The sequence below is a fragment of the Hoplias malabaricus genome, chromosome Y, assembly GCF_029633855.1.
Source record: "Hoplias malabaricus isolate fHopMal1 chromosome Y, fHopMal1.hap1, whole genome shotgun sequence".
Lineage (NCBI taxonomy): Eukaryota > Metazoa > Chordata > Actinopteri > Characiformes > Erythrinidae > Hoplias > Hoplias malabaricus.
Genome location: NC_089820.1, coordinates 27,177,122 through 27,198,863, shown reverse-complemented (window position 1 = coordinate 27,198,863; position 21,742 = coordinate 27,177,122). Strand labels below are relative to the sequence as shown.

The window sequence follows — 21,742 nt, the reverse complement described above, 5'->3', positions numbered from 1 at the left end:
GTGAAAATGCAGTCATTTTCATATTTGCCAGTATAGGGATATTTTCAAAAACAGAGAGGAAAATCTCCGTTTTTAAAAATAAAGGGATCTGTGTGGACGTGGCCTTGAATGTCTTATTTACACAGCGCCTCATTTCTGAAATGCCTGGATTATGCACCGTTGACGTGAATCTAACCCAAACCCAGGTTGTAGTCTGAGTCAGAAAAGGATAGGTTTAGTGCCTCTTTAAAGCAACTCTAAGTAAGATTTGGTATTTTGGCTCCTGGACTCCCCCTACAGCTGAAGAGCACAATTCACTTTTACAGCACTGTCCTGGAATCAAAGGGGAGGGGTGTGGCAGTTTCATACCCTCCTGCAGAAGTTACATAGTGCAATTTCTGTAGTGCTGAGCTGGAAGAAGCAACTGCAGTAGCTCTGTTCTCCGTTACAGCTCACATGATTTTGATGCTGTAATTTTAAAGTATAAAATATTACCTAGCATTGTTTTAAAGCTGATTTTTGCTTATGAATCTATTCTCTATGCGTAGGTGAATATCCTACACTGTAGTCCCACACACAGCTCCCCAGAAGTGCAACACAGACCAGTCCACAGTCAAATGAACATGAATCAAACTGAGGAGAGAATAACGGAGGAAATTCTTCTCTCCACACGACGCAGACAGCAGCACATTCACCACCGGAGATATTCCACCCCGTGGCATCGGCTCCTCTCGCCTCAACTGGCTTTTCCCTGGTCGGTTTTCCACTCCCATAGCTCCACCCCAGAAATGTATCAGTGTTGTCTCTAACCCCCATCTCTAAGGGGAACAGTGGTCTTTGGAAACCACAACAACGGCGGTAGTAACGTTAAGCGGTGTTTACTCATGGTGTATTGGCGTGTTGTTGTTGTTTGGGACTGAACACAGCTCCGTCATCAGTTCAGACAGGTCAGTAGAGTTTATTCCTTCCTTGTTGCAGCGTCCAGCTCTCGCTGGATTCTTTCGTCGGCCACCGATCCAAGGAGCGTTTGAACCTCTTCAAAAGACCACAGCGTCATTTTACGAGCTGCCATCGTGAGTCGGATAAAAACAAACGTGATCTCTGCTGCAGCTGGAGATTTTACAGATGGAGAGTTGGTGCTGGTCGTCTGCGTTGCGTGGCGTAGAGTGACGACACTGGACAATCAGCGCTCTGCAAGGTTTACACGCCACGGTTTAGTCCCTACTCGACTCGCTCTGAACCACGAGAGAACAGCCACTAAACAAGAACCCGCTTCCAGAACCAGGACCTGATTCACCTGGTGGAGGAGGAGGAAAGATGAGTTGAGTGGCAGCTTTGGATCGCTTTGAAAATGAATATCTTCAGATTCGAGGCTATTTTGATTGGATTTTCAGTCAGACTTTGGAGCACTGCTGTATATTTTTATTGGTGGTTATTCAGCCATTTCTGACCAGTGTTATTGTCACTCCTTGGTCCTGTCATGTGTCTAGCACATGGTTCTCTTTCGTCTCTTTAGTTCCCTCTGTCTAGGTTTAGTCTTTCTCTCTCTCTCTGTCCATGTCTGTCCAGTCGTCCAAGTCTGTCTCTGTTTTGTTATCTTTTGTCAATGAAAGTCACTGTGTTACAGCGTGCGTCCGCCCGCCCGGTCCTGACAGTTATTAGTAGATAATAGTCTTGTGAATCTCCAACCACAGCAGAATGTTCTGCTCAGATGTGCCTCTGTTTTTCTGAGGAACATCTATTTCCTGAGACGCTGCCAGAGAGAGTTTCACTGCTGTTTACTTTTTCACTGGGTTTCAATCTGAAGCAGACTTTTTGCAGGAAGCCCAGTTACCGGGAAGAGTTTGGACATTAAAACTGGGTTAGACTCAGCTCCCCGTGGAGTGTAAAGCTTTGACTGCATGGTCCAGATGTGTGTGGTTTTCTGGTTTGGGCTCCGGTTTGTGTAGGTTATTGTTGACGTTGACAAAATCCCTATTATTATTGTGTTAAACCGAGCTGTTTATGAGGTCCCGGAGGTGTTGGACGTCATTAAATGTTCTGGACAGAGGGCCAGTGTCAATAAAGGCACATATTCAAAACTAAGATGATGTTCTTTTGAAGGCAGATAAACACAAGACTGAGCTCACAGCTTTGTGTGGCCTTGGGGGAGTGTGTTGAGGAAATACATTCTAAATCAACACTGATAACACACTCGGATCGAAGGGCAGTTGTTTCTGTTGTTCAGTTGTTAACAGTTAAGGGAATTATATGTATAAAGTGTCCCGGACGTGAGACCCGCTCTATGGAGCACAAACGGGTTCATTCAGGGACGACAGAGCGGTTCTAATGTGGCCTGTTGTGTTCTTATTTTCTCCTCAGAAACAAACTCTGCGCTAAAGGATCCAACACCACCGCATCCATCAACTCTGAGGTAAACCATCACCTGCGTTTAAACCTTATATTACATCTGTAAATTAATCCACGATCTATGTTACATCACACACAACTGGAACAGGGATGGACAGCATCCACATGATTCATACCATCATACCATCTCAGATATCAGGTATACGTTATTACCGTGGGGGGTGGGTGGGGGCACTGTCGGGCTGCGTGAGCCTCATATCTGTGAAGGGTTTTCGGCTCTGTGCAGTTCAGCTCTCCAACACGTGCTGACGATAAAAACCCGTTTCTGAGAGAGAGCAGGTGTCAGCGTCTGCTGCTGGAGGAACAGAGGAGTTCTAAAATAAGTGAAATAAGATGGTTCTACTCTGTTTAGAAGCACAGCTGGCGCTAACAGACACTTGTGGTTTAACACACACCACAGCAGATGATTCTCCAGTGAAACTGAGGCTCAAATCACACACATTTAGAGATAAAGCCTCACAGCTGTGAGCACAGAGTCGAGTGAAGGCTCTTCTGAGTGTTGTGTCTGTTTTCAGCTTCATTCCTCTCTGTTTTAACCCAAACTCAGCTCTAAACTCTCACTGCGGGGGGAGACTGGGCTTGTGTTTTATCCCCCACCCGTTTACAGAGTGTGACATCAGCAGTCAGTGAGCTCCCACAGCGCCCCCTCCCTGTGGCTCTCTTAAATGCACATGAATTAACTCTGGCACATGTCACACACAGCATTTAAGCAGTCTCTCTTATCTAGATCTAATCTGATTCTCTCCTTCATTCTGTCTGTCTGTCTGTCTCTCTCTGTCGGTCGTCCTCTTGGTGTTTGATGAAGTTATTGATTGAGTGGAAGCGACATTAGTGTGTAGCTCTAGTGCTGAACTGAAAAGGTGACTAAATTTGAGGGAAAGAGAAAAGATTCAACCTGATGACAATATCCTATTGTAATGTTTTCCAGGTCCCAGAGGGGGAGCCACACTCAGCAGCGGATGGCAGTGAACTGCAGCTAGTGGCCTCTAATCACACAGAGCAACCAGCACCAGAAAATGACACCACCACCAGCAAGTCTCACACAGGTGACAGTTTTACTACCATTCTGTAAACGGCAGTGAAATCACGACTCTGTGCTGTTCTTTCTCCTGAAGCTTTATTTTACAACAAATTCTCAAAGAACAGATTCCCAAAGTTTCTGACGGAGGTGAGTTTGGTGCTTCATGACGACCACAGCAGACAGATCTGAACACAGGCCCCTGACAAATCATCACATGGCAAAACCCCGCCCCCCACTCTCTCTCTTTCCCTCACTCTGTCACTCTCTCTATTTCTCAATACCTCCATCTTTCTCTCCCTCTCTCTCTCTCTCTCTCTCTCTCTCTTTCCCTCACTCTGTCACTCTCTCTATTTCTCAATACCTCCATCTTTCTCTCCCCTCTCTCTCTCTCTCTCTCTCTCTGTGTCTCTTTCCCTCACTCTGTCACTCTATTTCTCAATACCTCCATCTTTCTCTCTCCCCCTCTCTCTCTCTGTCTCTTTCCCTCACTCTCTGTCACTCTCTCTATTTCTCAATACCTCCATCTTTCTCTCTCTCTCTTTCTCTCTCTTTCCCTCACTCTCTGTCACTCTCTCTATTTCTCAATACCTCCATCTTTCTCTCCCTCCCACTCTCTCTGTCTCTCTACCTCTCTCTCTCTCTCTCTCTCTCTGGGGGCAGCCACAGCGTTAGAGTTAGAGTTAGGAACCGAGTTTGAGGCTGGAGGTTTCAAATCCCAGAACCGGTAGTACAAAAAAATGAAATTCAAGTGCCCTTGAGCAAAGCACCTGACCCCCGAACTGCCCCCAGGGCGTCAAGCTGATTGCAGCCCTCTGCTCCGTGTGTGTGTGAAGAATAGCTCACTAGTGTCGTTCACTGCCATGGAGGGGTTAAATGCAGAGAAGCAGTTTCCCCGAGGGGGGATCAATGAAGTGATTGATCTTCTTCTTCTGGAGCTGAAGGTGTGGTGTCAGAGGAGTTGTTGCCGACTAAAACAGAAGCTGTGTTTTCTGAGGAATTATGGAGTAATCTTTTACAGATAAAGACTGTGTTTTCTGGGTTTCTCCCTCTCTTTCTAAACCGAGCTGGATTTTGTTTGTTTGTTTTCCGGAGTTATTCCGGCTGCAGCAGGAAGCGTGATTTTGGTGATTATTGATAAACTGCTTGAGACACTTGGCCTGACTCTTATGTAATCTTTCTAAATAAAAACCTTATGTTCTGCCCTCAACAATCCACCTCCTCTCATTCCTATGTTTATAGCTGGCCTTCTCTCACTTTTTTACACACACACACACACACACACACACACACACACACACACACACACACAGTTGCCCACGTGGTTGTGGACTAAACTACAACACAGGATCTCTATCACAGCCTGGACATAATCAGACCTCACTGATGGACAAAGAGCAGTCCCTCCACTTTCTTAAGACGCTATAAAGGGGAAACTCTGTAGCTTTGTCTCGAAAATCAGACACTAGCTCCTGATTTAGGACCCGCCCACTGACTCCTCCCATAACCTCCAGTTACAGCCAATCAGACACTAGCTCCGGATTTAGGACCCGCCCACTGGCTGTAACTGGATGTTATGGGAGGAGTCAGTGGGTGGGTCCTAAACCCGGAGCTAGTGTCTGATTGACTCCTCCCATAACATCCAGTTACAGCCAATCAGACACTAGCTCCTGATTTACGACCCGCCCACTGACTCCTCCCATAACAACCAGTTACAGCCAATCAGACACTAGCTCCGGATTTAGGACCCGCCCACTGACTCTGCCCATAACATCCAAGGGTGTGCCCCCTACAGTTTAGTTCCACTGTGAGTTCTGTTGCCCCCTGCTGGAGAAAGGAGTGCAGACAGTGGGTTTAGTGAGAGATGATGATTGGTCAGAGGGGTTTAGTGAGGGATGTTGATGATTGGTTAGGAGGTTTAGTGAGGGATGATGATTGGTCGGTGGGGTTTAGTGAGGGATGTTGATGATTGGTTAGGAGGTTTAGTGAGGGATGATGATTGGTCGGTGGGGTTTAGTGAGGGATGATGATTGTTCGTAGGTGTTTAGTGAGGGATGATGATTGGTCGGGGGAGTTAGTGAGGTCGGGGGTGGGGGGAGTTAGTGATGATGATTGGTCGGAGGGGTTTAGTGAAGGATGATGATTGTTCGGAGGGGTTAAGTGAGGGATGATGATTGTTTGGAGGTGTTTAGTGAGGGATGATGATTGGTCAGGGGAGTTAGTGAGGTTGGGGGCGTTAGTGAGTGATGATGATTGGTCGGAGGGGATTAGTGAGGGATGATGATTGTTCGGAGGGGATTAGTGAGGGATGATGATTGTTCGGAGGGGTTTAGTGAGGGATGATGATTGTTCGGAGGGGTTTAGTGAGGGATGATGATTGTTCGGAGGGGTTTAGTGAGGGATGATGATTTTTCGGAGGGGTTTAGTGAGGGATGATGATTGTTCGGAGGGGTTTAGTGAGGGATGATGATTGGTCGGGGGAGTTAGTGAGGTCGGGGGGGGGGAGTTAGTGAGTGATGATGATTGGTCGGAGGGGTTTAGTGACGGATGATGATTGGTCGGAGGGGTTTAGTGACGGATGATGATTGGTCGGAGGGGTTTAGTGACGGATGATGATTGGTCGGAGGGGTTAAGTGAGGGATGATGATTGTTCGGAGGTGTTTAGTGAGGGATGATTGGTCGGGGGAGTTAGTGAGGTTGGGGGGGGTTAGTGAGTGATGATGATTGGTCGGAGGGGTTTAGTGAGGGATGATGATTGTTCGGAGGGGTTTAGTGAGGGATGATGATTGTTCGGAGGGGTTTAGTGAGGGATGATGATTGTTCGGAGGGGTTTAGTGAGGGATGATGATTGTTCGGAGGGGTTTAGTGAGGGATGATGATTGGTCGGAGGGGTTTAGTGAGGGATGATGATTGGTCGGGGGGGGGGGTTAGTGAGGGATGATGATTGGTCGGGGGGGTTTAGTGAGGGATGATGATTGGTCGGCGGGGTTTAGTGAGGGATGATGATTGGTCGGGGGATTTAGTGAGGGATGATGATTGGTCGGACATGTCTTTGGGGATTATATTATGTTTGTGTTGTGTGTGTATATAGTAAGTGTTTGTGTGTTGTGTCTGTGTGTATTATTTATGTTTATGTTTATGTATTATGCCTGTGTTTGTTTTATTGTGGTGTTTTCTGTGTGCGGAGGAGGTGGAGGCTCTGGAGGTATTCATTTTTAAAGTCTAAAGTCGGTCTAAACTCCTCCTGAACACCAGCTTCACCTCGCGCTCCAGTTAGGCTTACGGCTCCTTTAGTCCACCAGAGGGCAGGGCTGGGCTCAGCGTAGGGGTCAGCTTAGGGGTCAGTGTAGGGGTCAACAGGATTAGAGCTGATGTTGTGGTCAGTGTTTGGAACAGCGTGGGAAAGCTTTAGAGTAAATCAAAACAGTGTCAGTGTGTTGAGGAAAGGGCAGAGGACAATGCCAGGGTCAGTGTTGGGGACAATGTCACTCACTCTCTATGTGTGTCTGTCTCTCTACCTCTCTCCCCAGGCTCTGTGAGTGGTGGGTGTGATGTTTCCCAGAATGCCGAGCTGTGTTCTGAAGGACTGACGGAGTTGGAATTGGGAACAGATGAAGTTTTTGTGATTTCCTCTGCACCGAACTCAGCCGGACCACCCTTCTCTTCTCACACAGTACGATACACACTCTCACTCACTCTCTCTCTCCCACACACACACACACACACACACACACACACAGGGACACAGGAGCAGTTGTTAAATTAGTGTCTAGAGGTAAATAGTGGGTGGGGCTGTGCATAATCAGGGGTGGGGCTGTGTGCAGTTTTTGGTGCTATGTGCAATCAGGAGGTGGAGCTATGTAAAATTGGGGTGGGGTAGTTTGCATTTAGGGGAGCCGTTATGCTTGGTATAGTGGGTGTTTCGAGGGCGGGGCTTTGTATAGTAAGGGGGTGGATCTTTAAGCCCTTATGCTTGGATCTATGGGACTTTAGTGGGTGGGGCTGTTTGGTCAGTGGGCGGGGCTCTGATCAGTTAGTGGTTGGATTTTTATTTATTTTAAAAAAATTATAAACGTCCAACGTTACTTTTGGTAAAGGTGAGGTGTGTGTGTGTGAGGTGTGGGTGTGTGTGAGGTGTGTGTGAGGTGTGTGTGTGTGTGTGTGTGTGTGTGTGTGTGTGTGTGAGTGTGTGAGAGAGAGTCCTGGCTGTAGAATGTGTTGATGTGTGATGAAGTTTGTGTTCAGCCAAAGGTTTAGTGAAACTCCAGGAAATGTGTCTCATTCTTTTCTTTCTTTTATTCTTTCTTTGTTTCTTGCTGATTGCTGGAGAATGTTCTTCACTTTCCAAGGATTTCCCTCCTGTCAAACAATCAGTTATTGTCTCTGGAGGTTTATGAAGCCTTTATTCAGGGTTAAATCTGCTTAAGACGCGTCTAGACGGGGGCCTGAGAGGAGGATTATCAGACTCTCACTGATGAGAAAACCCCTCCACACACTCCTGAATACCACCTCCAGGACTCGGTATTAAACACAGGTAGCAGGTTGATGAGAAGTGTGTGTGTGTGTATAAATATATATTATATATAAACAAACACACTGTATTGAATATAGGGACTAAGATGTATACTGTATATTCTAAATGTGTGTGTGTGTGTATATGTGTTTCTAAATGTGTGTGTGTGTATATGTGTTTCTAAATGTGTGTGTGTGTGTGTGTGGTATGTATGTATGTGTTTCTAAATGTGTGTGTGTGTGTGTGTATGGTATGTATGCATGTGTGTGTATATGTGTTTCTAAATGTGTGTGTGTGTGTGTGTATGGTATGTATGCATGTGTGTGTATTGTGTGTATTTATGTGATTCTAAATGTGTGTGTGTGTGTTTATGAATGAGTCCAGTGTGTGATTATTGACTGAGAATGTAAGAAGTGGTATTAGTGCGCGAGCTGGACGGCGTCCCGCTAATCCATAAAAATTGTACGCGATAATCTCTTTACGCACATTTCTCAGGTTCCACTGGGACACGGCCAGACACACTTCCACAAGAAATACTTTTATTTCTGAAGCCTAGAAGTGTGTGTGAGTTGTATATTAATGAATGTATTTTAATGAATAAAAGGTGTGGGGAGCTGCTGGTCTGCTGTGATTTGGAGGTGGACTGTGTATTAGTCGTGTCAGGGGTCTGGGGGCGGGGGCGGGGGCAGGTGGGGAGGGAGTCCTGCTGGTGGGGTTCTTGACTGGCAAGATTACATGTGACACAAAGCAAATCCACAGCACCTCACATCACATTATGGCCAATAAAAATGCAGCGTTTTGAGTGGTCACTTGTTGCTTTTCGACTCTATGCACTACTGAAACCCTGCTGAGATCTCATTGCTGTTTCCCCACTGCACGTGACACATTCACAAGCAGTCTGTGCTAACAACGCCCCCTTGTGGAGAAACCTCAGACTGAACAAACTGCTGTTTTTAAACCCTGTGTCCACTCTCTGTCCACTCTGTGAGACACTCCTCTCTCGTTGGTCCACCTTGTAGATGTAGAGTCAGAGACAGTAGCTCATCTGTCGCTGCACAGTGTGTGTCGCTCGTCCTCTAGTCCTTCATCAGTGACACAGGACGCTGTCGGCTGGATGTTTTTGGTCGGTGGACTGTTCTCAGTCCAGACACTGAGGGGTTTAAAAACTCCAGCAGCACTGCTGTGTCTGATCCACTCTACACCAGCACAACACACACTAACACACCACCACCACGTCAGTGTCACTGCAGCGCTGAGAATGATCCACCACCACATCACACTTGCTCTGTGGGGGTCCTGAGCGCTGAGGAACAGGGAAAAGAGGGGGTTGATAAAGTATGCAGAGCAACAGATGGACTACAGTCTGTAAGTGTAGAAGTACAGGAGTGACCGGAGCGGACAGTGAGTGGCTGTAATGTCCTGACTGTGGTCATTATTATTCTGTGATTGCCTGACTTTATTTTTCTCTCCCTCAGCAGCGAGAGCGTTTTTTGCGCCACAGTGACACGGGGCCGGTGCAGCCCTCTGATTGGCCAACTGGAGTCGGCCCGGCGGGATCCGGATTGAGCAGCCGTCCGCGAGCCTGGAGCGTCCGAACATTTCACGACTTCCTGCCCCCACTCCCTCAGCTCCACAGGAGATGGTGCAGCTGGAACTCCACCAGCCCCTTCACCAAACTGGTGGACAGTGTGAGTGCCTCAGATAAACAGATAAATCAGCAGGTAAACAGGAAGAGCTCCTGTGTTCACTCTCGTTCTGAACTGAGCCTCTCCCTCAGCTTGGCCCCTCCGTGGGGTCCAGTCTGCGGGAGACTGTGGGTTTGATCTGTGTGATGTCGCTGGAGTGCTCACCTCCACGGCTGTCCTTTAAGTAACGTGTCCTCCTCCAAGCACCGTGAGCTCCTGTGACGCCTCGTATCTGTTTCTAACTCATGGTGCCCATTTGCCTCTTTGATAGACAGTGTACCTGAGACACTCCCCCAGCTGTGTTCTGATTGGTCAGTAGGGCCGTCACATTGCACATAGTAATATTAATTTTTTTACAACACGAGCTGTGAATCGAATACATCTGATTGTATTTTAAAAATCATTCGGAGCCGTTTGTCGACCCGCAGTAATGAGTTACAGCCATCAGAGCAGAACATAGTTCTGAGGCGTGCTGTAGTTTCATGCGACATCTAGTAGTCTGTGAGGAGTGTGGTGTGTTCTCTCTGTGTCTGCATGGGTTTCCTCCGGGTGACTGTCTGTGAGGAGTGTGGTGTGTTCTCTCTGTGTCTGCGTGGGTTTCCTCCGGGTGACTGTCTGTGAGGAGTGTGGTGTGTTCTCTCTGTGTCTGCGTGGGTTTCCTCCGGGTGACTGTCTGTGAGGAGAGTGGTGTGTTCTCTCTGTGTCTGCATGGGTTTCCTCCGGGTGACTGTCTGTGAGGAGTGTGGTGTGTTCTCCCTGTGTCTGCGTGGATTTCCTCCGGGTGACTGTCTGCGAGGAGTGTGGTGTGTTCTCCCTGTGTCTGCGTGGATTTCCTCCAGGTGACTGTCTGTGAGGAGTGTGGTGTGTTCTCCCTGTGTCTGCGTGGGTTTCCTCCGGGTGACTGTCTGTGAGGAGAGTGGTGTGTTCTCCCTGTGTCTGTGTGGGTTTCCTCCGGGTGACTGTCTGTGAGGAGTGTGGTGTGTTCTCCCTGTGTCTGTGTGGGTTTCCTCCGGGTGAATGTCTGTGAGGAGTGTGTTGTGTTCATCCTTTCCTTTCTGAATATACTGTTGTGATTGTATTGACCTCTTTGACCTCTACATCAAAAAATAAAAGGGAAATTAAAATCATGTTCTTTCTCTGTATTAAAAAGGTATCGTATCGTGGAGCAAAAACTGCAGTATGAATTGTATTGTGAAATCTGTGAGTCGTTCCTCCCCTGTTGGTCAGTAGTTGATTTATGTTCCAATGCACAGACTGTGGTGTAGATTTACTGTGACATGCTGCACCACTTTGTCATGTCACTGGTGTAAGACAGTGTGGGAATCTGCTGTTCAGGACACTGTGAGGGACAATGAAGACTGTAGGAGACAGTAAGGGACAGTGGGAGAAAATGAAATTCAGTAGGAGACAATGAAAGGCAGTAGGAGACAATTAGAGACAGTGGGAGACAATGAAAGGCACTAGGAGACAATGAGGGACTGTGGGAGACAATGAAAGGCACTAGGAGACAATGAGGGGCAGTAGGAGACAATGAGAGACAGTGGGAGACAATGAAAGGCAGTAGGAGACAATGAGGGGCAGTAGGAGACAATGAGGGACAGTGGGAGACAATGAAAGGCAGTAGGAGACAATTAGGGACAGTGGGAGACAATGAGAGACAGTGGGAGACAATGAAAGGCACTAGGAGACAATGAGGGACTGTGGGAGACAATGAGGGACTGTGGGAGACAATGAGGGGCAGTAGGAGACAATGAGGGACAGTGGGAGACAATGAGGGGCAGTAGGAGACAATGAGGGGCAGTGGGAGACAATGAAAGGCAGTAGGAGACAATGAGAGACAGTGGGAGACAATTAGGGAAAGTGGGAGACAATGAAAGGCAGTAGGAGACAATGAGAGACAGTGGGAGACAATTAGGGAAAGTGGGAGACAATGAAAGGCAGTAGGAGACAATGAGGGACTGTGGGAGACAATGAGGGATAGTGAGGGGAAATTGAAGGACATTCAGGGACAATAAAGGACAGTTAGAGACAGTGAAGGTTAGTGAAGGATAATGAGGGGAAAATGAAAAACACTGAGAGAAAATGAAGGACAATGAGGGACATTGGGAGGACAGTAAGAGTTTCCCACCCTCCTCCAAAAGTTACAGAGTGCAGTTTCTGCAGTGTTGAGCCTGGGGTAGCAAAGACAGAGGCTCTGTTCTCCCTGTTACAGCTCAGTGGAGCATCATGAGGAATTTGAAGCTGTTATTTTAAGGTAAAATATTACGTAGTGTTACTTTAAACAGAACCAATGGCTGGAGAACTTCAGAAGAGTCTGAACACTGGATGCTTTAAATCCACTAGTCCAGGACTGGACGTAATCAAAGCCTAACCGGAGTCTCCGTGTCCTCCAGGGTCCTCCGAGCTCTGTGGCCGACGCTGCTGATGACGTGAGGGTAAAGGTGTTGTCTGACGGTCAGCTGCAGAAGCGTGGGAATGGTTTTAAGGCGGAATCATCTGAGAGCACGGCCTCGTATCCGTTATCTCACTCAGCTCAGAGACAGCGCCGCCTTAACTCCACCAGCAACCTGCGGAGATCCCGTTTTAATGGGCCCTGCTTCAGCCTGCAGTCATCCACACCACCAGGGGGCGTCAACAACAGCACTGCTGCTGCTCACCAGCTCCCAGATCCCAGCAGCACCCCCTCTGGACAACAGCAGCAACAGCAGAAACCAGGAGAAGCAGCAGTGGGAGGTGAGTGTTACAGGGTCAGTGCTGGTGTTACAGGGTCAGTGCTGGTGTTTCAGGGTCAGTGCAGGTGTTTCAGGGTCAGTGCCTTTGTTTCAGGGTCAGTGCAGATGTTACAGGGTCAGTGCAGGTGTTACAGGGTCAGTGCAGGTGTTTCAGGGTCAGTGCCGGCGTTACAGGGTCAGTGCAGGCGTTACAGGGTCAGTGCAGGCGTTACAGGGTCAGTGCAGGTGTTTCAGGGTCAGTGCAGGCGTTTCAGGGTCAGTGCCGGTGTTACAGGGTCAGTGCCGGTGTTACAGGGTCAGTGCCGGTGTTACAGGGTCAGTGCAGGCGTTACAGGGTCAGTGCAGGCGTTTCAGGGTCAGTGCAGGCGTTTCAGGGTCAGTGCCAGTGTTACAGGGTCAGTGCCGGGGTTACAGGGTCAGTGCCGGGGTTACAGGGTCAGTGCCGGTGTTATAGGGTCAGTGCCGGGGTTACAGGGTCAGTGCCGGGGTTACAGGGTCAGTGCCGGGGTTACAGGGTCAGTGCAGGTGTTATAGGGTCAGTGCCGGTGTTATAGGGTCAGTGCCGGTGTTATAGGGTCAGTGCCGGGGTTACAGGGTCAGTGCCGGGGTTACAGGGTCAGTGCAGGTGTTATAGGGTCAGTGCAGGTGTTATAGGGTCAGTACAGGTGTTTCAGGATCAGTGCAGGTGTTATAGGGTCAGTGCCTTTGTTACAGGGTCAGTGCCGGCGTTATAGGGTCAGTGCCGGCGTTATAGGGTCAGTGCCGCCGTTATAGGGTCAGTGCCGGGGTTATAGGGTCAGTGCCGGGGTTATAGGGTCAGTGCCGGGGTTATAGGGTCAGCGCAGGTGTTATAGGGTCAGTGCCGGTGTTATAGGGTCAGTGCAGGTGTTTCAGGATCAGTGCAGGTGTTACAGGGTCAGTGCCGGCGTTACAGGGTCAGTGCAGGTGTTTCAGGATCAGTGCAGGTGTTATAGGGTCAGTGCCTTTGTTACAGGGTCAGTTCCGGTGTTACAGGGCCAGTAGCAGCTCTAACATGATGTTTGTCTTTGTAGAAAACCGCGTGAGGAGTCTCTCTCATGAGGACACTCACGTGTCCGTGCCTGTGTTCGCCATCTCCGAGGAGGACGACCGCCAGCCACTGGTGCTATCCGAGGACATAGCGCGGCCGCTGACGGCGAATGGGCGGAGCTACGAGGGCCCGAAGAGGCCTCTGAGCCCCACCCACTCGGCCACGACGATGAGGGAGGATTCGGTTTTGAAGAACAACAAAATCCAGCTTCCGTCTCTCAGCCAGGCCAGCGTCCACTGCAGCTTAATGGGGAAGGACATGTGACGGCGAGGGTGACTATAACACTTCATAACAACGTCACTGAAGAAGTAGGTGTTTGTTAATAAAGCGACGTGTTTCAAACGTGACTGAAAGCGCCCGCAGCGTTGTTGGTTTTCTAAATGAAAACTGATGAAGCCCTCCGTCTTAAAGAACTTAGATCCAACATTTCCTCCACTGACTCTTCTCTGTTTCGTTGAACATGTGTTACATAAAGAACCCTTAATGATATTATACCGTTATACTGACACCTACTGGCCTGAAAATGTCAGTGACTCTCTGTACCACAGTTGGTTAAAAAAAAATGTTCACCCCCATGTAGGGGACCCACACTATGGAGCATAAACGTATTCAGTCAGGAACAACAGAGCAGTCTGATTCTTCATCTTGCGAGAGCGGCAATTTACAGAAAACAACAGAAACAAAATAAATAAATAAATAAATAATAGAAAATACTGTGAAAAATGACTGACGGCACTTGTAACTATGATCCACATATGTGCACTGTCTTTATTTCCACTGAGAGTTACATTTTAAGGGGATAATAAATAGAAACTAAATAGAAAATATGTATAAAATGTGCCGTAAACTTTGCACTGGACGCCGTTCCTTTGTTGTTGTTTGTTCCGTGAATAAACAGTGAGTGTAAAGGTGCAGAAGTGTGTTCTCTGTAGACGATGTGTGTTGCTTATTTCACTTTAAATTAAATGCAGTGAATATACACAGATCAGCCAAAACATTACAGCCACCTCGTTTTTCTCCGCTCTCCGTCCGTTCTCTCAGCTCCACTGTCCACACCGGTCGTCCATCTCCTGCTCTGTTATCCCGCTTTCCCCCTATTCTACAACGCTCAGGAGTCTTCCAGAGGGAGGAGTGTCACAGAGAGTGGACACAGGGTTTAAAAACTCCAGCAGCACTGCTGTGTCTGATCCACTCTACACCAGCACAACACACACTAACATACCACCACCACGTCAGTGTCACTGCAGCGCTGAGAATGATCCACCACCACATCACACCTGCTCTGTGGGGGTCCTGAGTGCTGAGGAACAGGGGGAGAGGGGGGTAATGAAGTATGCAGAGCCACAGATGGACTACAGTCTGTAACAGTAGAAGTACAGAGCGATGTGTTTTTTATGTTTTGGCTGATCAGTCTGTACCCGTGTCCACACCTCAGTGAACACCTGCGGTCAAATGACACACTTCAGTGAGGTACTTTTGCACATTTTTGAAAAATTTATGTGAAAAAAGAATCGGTGCAGACCATGGTTCGTGTTTTATTTTGATTCTAAACGATAAACATTGTCACATGTAAGAGTTTCCCTTTAGAAAAATCAACAGAACTGCGTTTCACACAGGTTCTCACTACACTTCTGAGATGTTTAACGTTTGGTGAGTTATTTCTGAATAGTTTTTTGTTGTTAACTGTAGTAATTGGCACATAATTAAAGAATAAATATAAGAGTATGTCTGATTAGATAAAAACACGTAATGAATAGATTAAACACCTCTAATCTTCTTAAACCTTTACATCTTAAATATGAGTTAGATTTAAGGTGGACCCTCGAGTGCAGAGTGGAAGATCCAGGGGGATGTAGTGGTGAGTTTGAAGTTGAGTGCCCCTCCCTCACACTATAAAAGGCTTAGGACCCACTCTGTTCTGGTTCCCGTGGAAACATGGCGTCCTTGTGGAAGAGAACCCGCTCTGTGTGGATTTAAAGGGTGGGTTCTACTCAGAAACACAACCGTCTGTTTTTACCACGGATCCTACGCTAATGAACTCCATTTCTGCTCATAGAGCCCCCTCAGTCTCACACACTGCACTTTTAATATTTAATAGATATTTAATGTGTAATCGTTTTCTTTAGGAATCAGAGAAACACACAGTGGACAGTTCTGTTGGTGTTGATTTTTCTGGGGGAAAATAAGTGACTCGTGCTCCACAAGAACACACTGAGGCACCTTTTATCACACACTCACTGTTTGTGCATGGGTGAGTGTGTGAAACACTCCAAGTGTGTGTGTGTGTGTGAGAGACATAGTGAATGACTAAAACTGTCCACAGGTGTGTGTGTGTGTGTGTGTGTGTGTGTGTGTATGTGTGTGTGTGTGACATGGTGAATGTCTAAAACTGTCCACAGGGGTGTGTGTGTGTGTGTGTGTGTGTGTGTGAGTGAAGGATACTCTGTTGAGGGTGTGTTCCTGTGTGCCCAGTGATTACTTTTCGGCTCTGAACCCATTACTGCCCTCCCACAAGATAGATGAATGAATGAATGAATGAATGAATGAATGTGAAAGAAATGCCCTAATTTCAGTTTAATTTAGAAAATCAACGACTTCTGTATTTGGCTGTAAAGTTTACTAATCTTTTCTTTGTAATTTCTGGAAATGATGTGTGGCCCAGGAGAGACACTTGTGGTGGAACTCTGATTTTATGAAATGTGTATCTCTTACTGTTTAAAAAAAAAAAAAATGAAAAAAAAAAAGTTACACAGGTTCTTTTATGTTCACAAGCAAACCTCTGTTTGCACCCGTCATTTAAAGTTCAGTTATTCTTTGTCTTCAATTTGTAACGTGTTTTGATACTTATTTCTGTTCGATAAAACATAACAAGGGCACATCATTAACCTCACTGTCATTTGTTCATGAGTGTGTGGTTTGTGTGTGTATGAATTTAGAAAACGAGATATTTTGAAACCTTTCACACCTTTCCATATTATTACATTTGAGCACACTTTCTGATCCCACTGTCCTTGGGTTAATAACAAGCCACAAAAAATATACAGGTTTGCCCTTTTCCCCAAAAACATTCCAGTATCTTAGTTCGTTGGTGTTAGCATCGAAGCTAAAGAGCTAAAAAAGAAGCTAATCCGAGTTAGCATGGTGCTAACATGACTAAATCATCAAACATCCCTAATCTTTAGTAGTAATAAAAGTACTTTCTAATTAACAGGTTTTATTGTTTCTGACGTGTCACACACCATTAAACACAGTCTGACGGTATGTTAGCATGAAGCTAAAAAGATTAGCTGTAGCCACATTAATTCCCACTGACGTCCCAATTCAGCACCTCACACCCAGCCTTAAATCCCCAATGTTCTCCAAACACTTCAGACCATAGGTGTTCCTCAGCGTTCTTAACTCACACTTTCATTTGAGTTCATATTCATTCACAGTCTGCAAAATACGCAGCTGGTTTTAGCACCAAATATGTTTACTTTAGTGTTGTGTCCATGGTCTGCAGCTGTCCTAGTGTAGGGTAGTCGCCATATTGGGGACCTTCTTATTACTCAAACACAAAACACAAATAAAAACTGTGATATTTAAATTGTTAAACTGATTCTGTCTGTCCTCGTTTAAACATTAAAATTAAAGAAATATAAGTATTGATCCCTGACCGATTTATCCAAGTCACGTTTATAAACACGGCTCTGTTTATGTGTCGGTCAGGAGAAGATATCGGGCCGCGTCCCAAACTAGTGCCATACTCTCTACATAGTGCACATCACATAAAACTCCCTACATACTCCCTACATAGGGAACATCACATAAAACTCCCTACATAGTGCACATCACAGAAAATACATCTAATAACACAGACCTTAATTAGACACTAATTCAACAGGAAAACATGACACTTACAGCTCATTAATAATCATTTTCGACCGGGGGAAGAGAAAGTAATTCCCACCAACCGTGCATCATTTAGATAAGATCTCAGTAGTTTAGTTATTTTCCACTGTGTTCCTGTTAATGGTACACCATACCCTCAAATGACTGAAGTAAAAGAAACGTATCGATATTTTGATTTGAGAATCCATTTTAGAGCATAAAGTTCTGGCATGAGAGGTATCGATATTTCGGTATTGATCCGGACATCTCTGATTGATCACTCCAACTTTCAGACGAGGAGAACTACTTTATTAAACATTAATCCAAACCAGAGGAATTCTTTAGGCGACAGTCGCGATAAAACATTATCCTCCAGGAGTCTGTTCACTCTCAGAGCGCAGGGACAGCGGGGTCTGATTATTTACCTGTAAACAGGGGGAAAAGACTGAGACTTGTGTCTGTCATCTCTTACACACTACAACAACACAGCACTGAAATAAGATGACGACTGAAGCCTGTGTGTGATCTGTGTGTGAATAACTCACTCAGATTCAGACAGAAGAGCAGAGACGGATTAGAGTCTGAGGCTAATAAGTTTACATTTTCACCATTGAATCTAAAGGTAATATGGCTAACAGGGGATAACTATTTTCTCCTCATTATGCTCCACTGTAAACAGAGTTGTGTTCCCTAAAGGTTCATTACATTCTCTTCTCCAGAAGGAGAGGGGGATCTCTGTAATCTTTCATTATACAACTGTGGAGAATAAAAGAACACAAAAGTCCTGGAGATGAAACGGGGCGAATGACATCAACACAACTTTAACATCCACAGTTAATATAGAATAAGGTCCAGTTACAGCTAAAAAGTGTGTTAGAAAAAAAAATGCACAAGCAACATGGATAACTTCAGCCCTAAAAAGATTGTCAAGAAAAGGCCATTCAAAAATTTGGGGGAGATTCACAAGGAGTCGGTGCTTCAAGAGACACCACACACAGACGTGTCCAGGGCACAGGCCACAGCTGTCGCATTCCTTGTGTCGAGCCGCTCCTGACCCAGTTGAGTCAAGAAAAAAAGGACTGGGCTGTTGCTCAGCGTCCAAATTCTTGTTTTCACATGAAAGTAAATTTTGTATTTCATTTGTAAATCAAGGCCCAGAGTCTGGAGGAAGAGTGGAGAGAGACACAGTCCAAGCTGCTGGAGTCTAGTGTGAAGATTCCACAGTCAGTGATGGTGTGGGGAGCTGTGTCGTCGGCTGGTGTTGGTCCACTGTGTTATACCACATCCAAAGTCAGCGCAGTCATCTACCAGAACTTCACACACTCCAAGTTTTATGGAGATGTGGATTTCACTTTCCAGCAGGACTAGTCACCTGTCCACACACCCAAAAGCACCACTACCTGGTTTAATGACCACAGTATCACTGCGCGTGATTGGCCAGTGAACTCCCCACCTCAGCCCCATAGATAATCTACAGGATATTGTCAAGAGGAAGATGACCAGACCCAACAATGCAACCTGGGCTTCTATAACACCTCCGCAGTGCCACAGACTGATCGCCTCCACACCACGCCGCACTGATGCAGTAATTAATGCAAAAGGAGCCCAACCAAGTATTGAGTGCAAATACTGTACATATTTTTCCGTAGGTCAACATTTCTGTAATAAAAATCATTCTGTGGCTCTGTGAAGGACTGGCGCCCCCTCCAGGGTGTGTTCCTGCCCTGCACCCAGTGATTCCGGGCAGAAAGAGAGAAAAGTATGAGTGATGGACAGAAGAGAGAGGGGGTTGCTGCCACAGACATCCTCAGCTGTAAATAAACACACTCTGATGGTGCTGGAGTACGGAGCTATTTTAGGGACAAAAAATCCCTGAAACTGAACGTTCTAATATTGAGATGAAAACTACGATGAGGTGAACGCCATCATCAGAAAAATGCTGCTGGGAAACTGAAGTGTGGCTGTGGAACTAGAGTCTGACAGAGTTTATCCCTCTTTTACTGAGATTAGTGTCGAATGTCGTCGCTATAAAGGACTTTGACGTTATACGCAGTACTCAGTGTAAAACATTGACAGTGATATTTCTCATCGTCAACAGTGAGGAAGGTCAGTCATTAGGCCACTCCCCTCTCCGCTGATGCCCCGCCTCCCACACAAGAATAAGCCTTAAACTAAAAATATAAAATATCTCTGACTTCAAACATCAAAAATATAGGAAAATAAAATAATTGTATATTATTTGATAAAAAACTAAATCCAGAATTGGATCAAAATTTTACTTAAACTGAAAAATAAAATCACCCTATGCTTCTTTTCATTTTGGATAAATTGTAGTTCAATGTCAAGATATAAACTTTAACTTTCAGGGTTTATTTTGTGTGTGTGTGTGTGTGTGTGTAGAGTTACTCAGTCTTCAAGACAGAGCTCCCTCTGCTTTGGGAAACACACACTCTGCTGCTAGAAACTCCATATGAGAAGGTGTAAATCAGTCAGGTCGCACAAACCGGGTAACCACAGAGTCGAGGGGGGGGGGGGTATTGGATTGGAGCCTGATCTCTGCCTCAGTGGAATGCAGCAGTGTGGACAACTAACTACACAAACAGTGTTTGTCCAAATAATTTAGCATCAGTGCAGTGTCAGCAAAACAATAATCACAGCAATTAAACACAAAGTGGAATTCCACCCATTTTCCAAATTTTCTTTGAGTAAGGACAGGTGAATGGATTCTCTGGAGCGATGGGGTTCCTCTGGTGTGTGGAACAGTGGAACTGTGTTCTCTGGAGCGATGGGGTTCCTCTGGTGTGTGGAACAGTGGAACTGTGTTCTCTGGAGTGATGAGGTTCCTCTGGTGTGTGGAACAGTGGAACTGTGTTCTCTGGAGTGATGGGGTTTCTCTGGTGTGTGGAACAGTGGAACTGTGTTCTCTGGAGTGATGGGGTTTCTCTGGTGTGTGGAACTGTGTTCTCTGGAGTGATGGGGTTTCTCTGGTGTGTGGAACAGTGTTCTCTGGAGTGATGGGGTTCCTCTGATGTGTGGAACAGTGGAACTGTGTTCTCTGGAGCGATGGGGTTCCTTTGATGTGTGAAACAGTGGAACTGTGTTCTCTGGAGCGATGGGGTTCCGCTGGTGTGTGGAACAGTGGAACTGTGTTCTCTGGAGTGATGGAGTTCCTCTGGTGTGTGGAACTGTGTTCTCTGGAGTGATGGGGTTCCTCTGGTGTGTGGAACTGTGTTCTCTGGAGTGATGGGGTTCCTCTGGTTTGTGGAACTGTGTTCTCTGGAGTGATGGGGTTCCTCTGGTGTGTGGAACAGTGGAACTGTGTTCTCTGGAGTGATGGGGTTCCGCTGGTGTGTGGAACAGTGGAATTGTGTTCTCTGGAGTGATGGAGTTCCTCTGGTGTGTGGATCAGTGAAACTGTGTTCTCTCGAGTGATGGGGTTTCTCTGGTGTGTGGAACAGTGTTCTCTGGAGTGATGGGGTTCCTCTGATGTGTGGAACAGTGGAACTGTGTTCTCTGGAGTGATGGGGTTCCTCTGGTGTGTGGAACATTGGAACTGTGTTCTCTGGAGTGATGGGGTTCCTCTGGTGTGTGGAACATTGGAACTGTGTTCTCTGGAGTGATGGGGTTCCTCTGGTGTGTGGAACAGTGGAACTGTGTTCTCTGGAGCGATGGGGTTCCTCTGGTGTGTGGAACAGTGGAACTGTGTTCTCTGGAGCGATGGGGTTCCTCTGGTGTGTGGAACAGTGGAACTGTGTTCTCTGGAGTGATGGGGTTCCTCTGGTGTGTGGAACAGTGGAACTGTGTTCTCTGGAGTGATGAGGTTCCTCTGGTGTGTGGAACAGTGGAACTGTGTTCTCTGGAGTGATGGGGTTTCTCTGGTGTGTGGAACAGTGGAACTGTGTTCTCTGGAGTGAAGGGGTTCCTCTGGTGTGTGGAACAGTGGAACTGTGTTCTCTGGAGTGATGGGGTTCCTCTGGTGTGTGGAACAGTGTTCTCTGGAGTGATGGGGTTCCTCTGATGTGTGGAACAGTGGAACTGTGTTCTCTGGAGCGATGGGGTTCCTCTGATGTGTGAAACAGTGGAACTGTGTTCTCTGGAGTGATGGGGTTCCTCTGATGTGTGAAACAGTGGAACTGTGTTCTCTGGAGCGATGGGGTTCCACTGGTGTGTGGAACAGTGGAACTGTGTTCTCTGGAGTGATGGAGTTCCTCTTGTGTGTGGAACAGTGGAACTGTGTTCTGTGGAGTGATGGGGTTCCTCTGGTGTGTGGAACAGTGGAACTGTGTTCTCTGGAGTGATGAGGTTCCTCTGGTGTGTGGAACAGTGGAACTGTGTTCTCTGGAGTGATGAGGTTCCTCTGGTGTGTGGAACAGTGGAACTGTGTTCTCTGGAGTGATGAGGTTCCTCTGGTGTGTGGAACTGTGTTCGCTGGAGTGATGGGGTTCCTCTGGTGTGTGGAACTGTGTT

The 21,742-nt window shown here is 46.7% G+C and overlaps 1 protein-coding gene across 3 annotated transcripts in view; it reads left to right on the top strand.

Annotated features, from left to right (window-relative positions):
- LOC136679080 (uncharacterized) overlaps positions 1-16,164 on the top strand; it is a 34,207-nt gene extending 18,043 nt beyond the window's left edge. For 2 of the 3 annotated variants that reach the window (XM_066657361.1, XM_066657363.1), the window contains exons 3-8: positions 2,341-2,392; positions 3,317-3,434; positions 6,937-7,079; positions 9,395-9,607; positions 11,998-12,337; positions 13,389-16,164. In XM_066657361.1, the coding sequence (XP_066513458.1) occupies positions 2,341-2,392; positions 3,317-3,434; positions 6,937-7,079; positions 9,395-9,607; positions 11,998-12,337; positions 13,389-13,669 (1,147 nt within the window). In that variant the 3' untranslated portion in view covers positions 13,670-16,164. The remainder of the gene's footprint in view (positions 1-2,340; positions 2,393-3,316; positions 3,435-6,936; positions 7,080-9,394; positions 9,608-11,997; positions 12,338-13,388) is intronic. The other variant, XM_066657362.1, reaches the window with a different exon arrangement.
- The last annotated feature ends 5,578 nt before the right edge of the window (positions 16,165-21,742 follow it).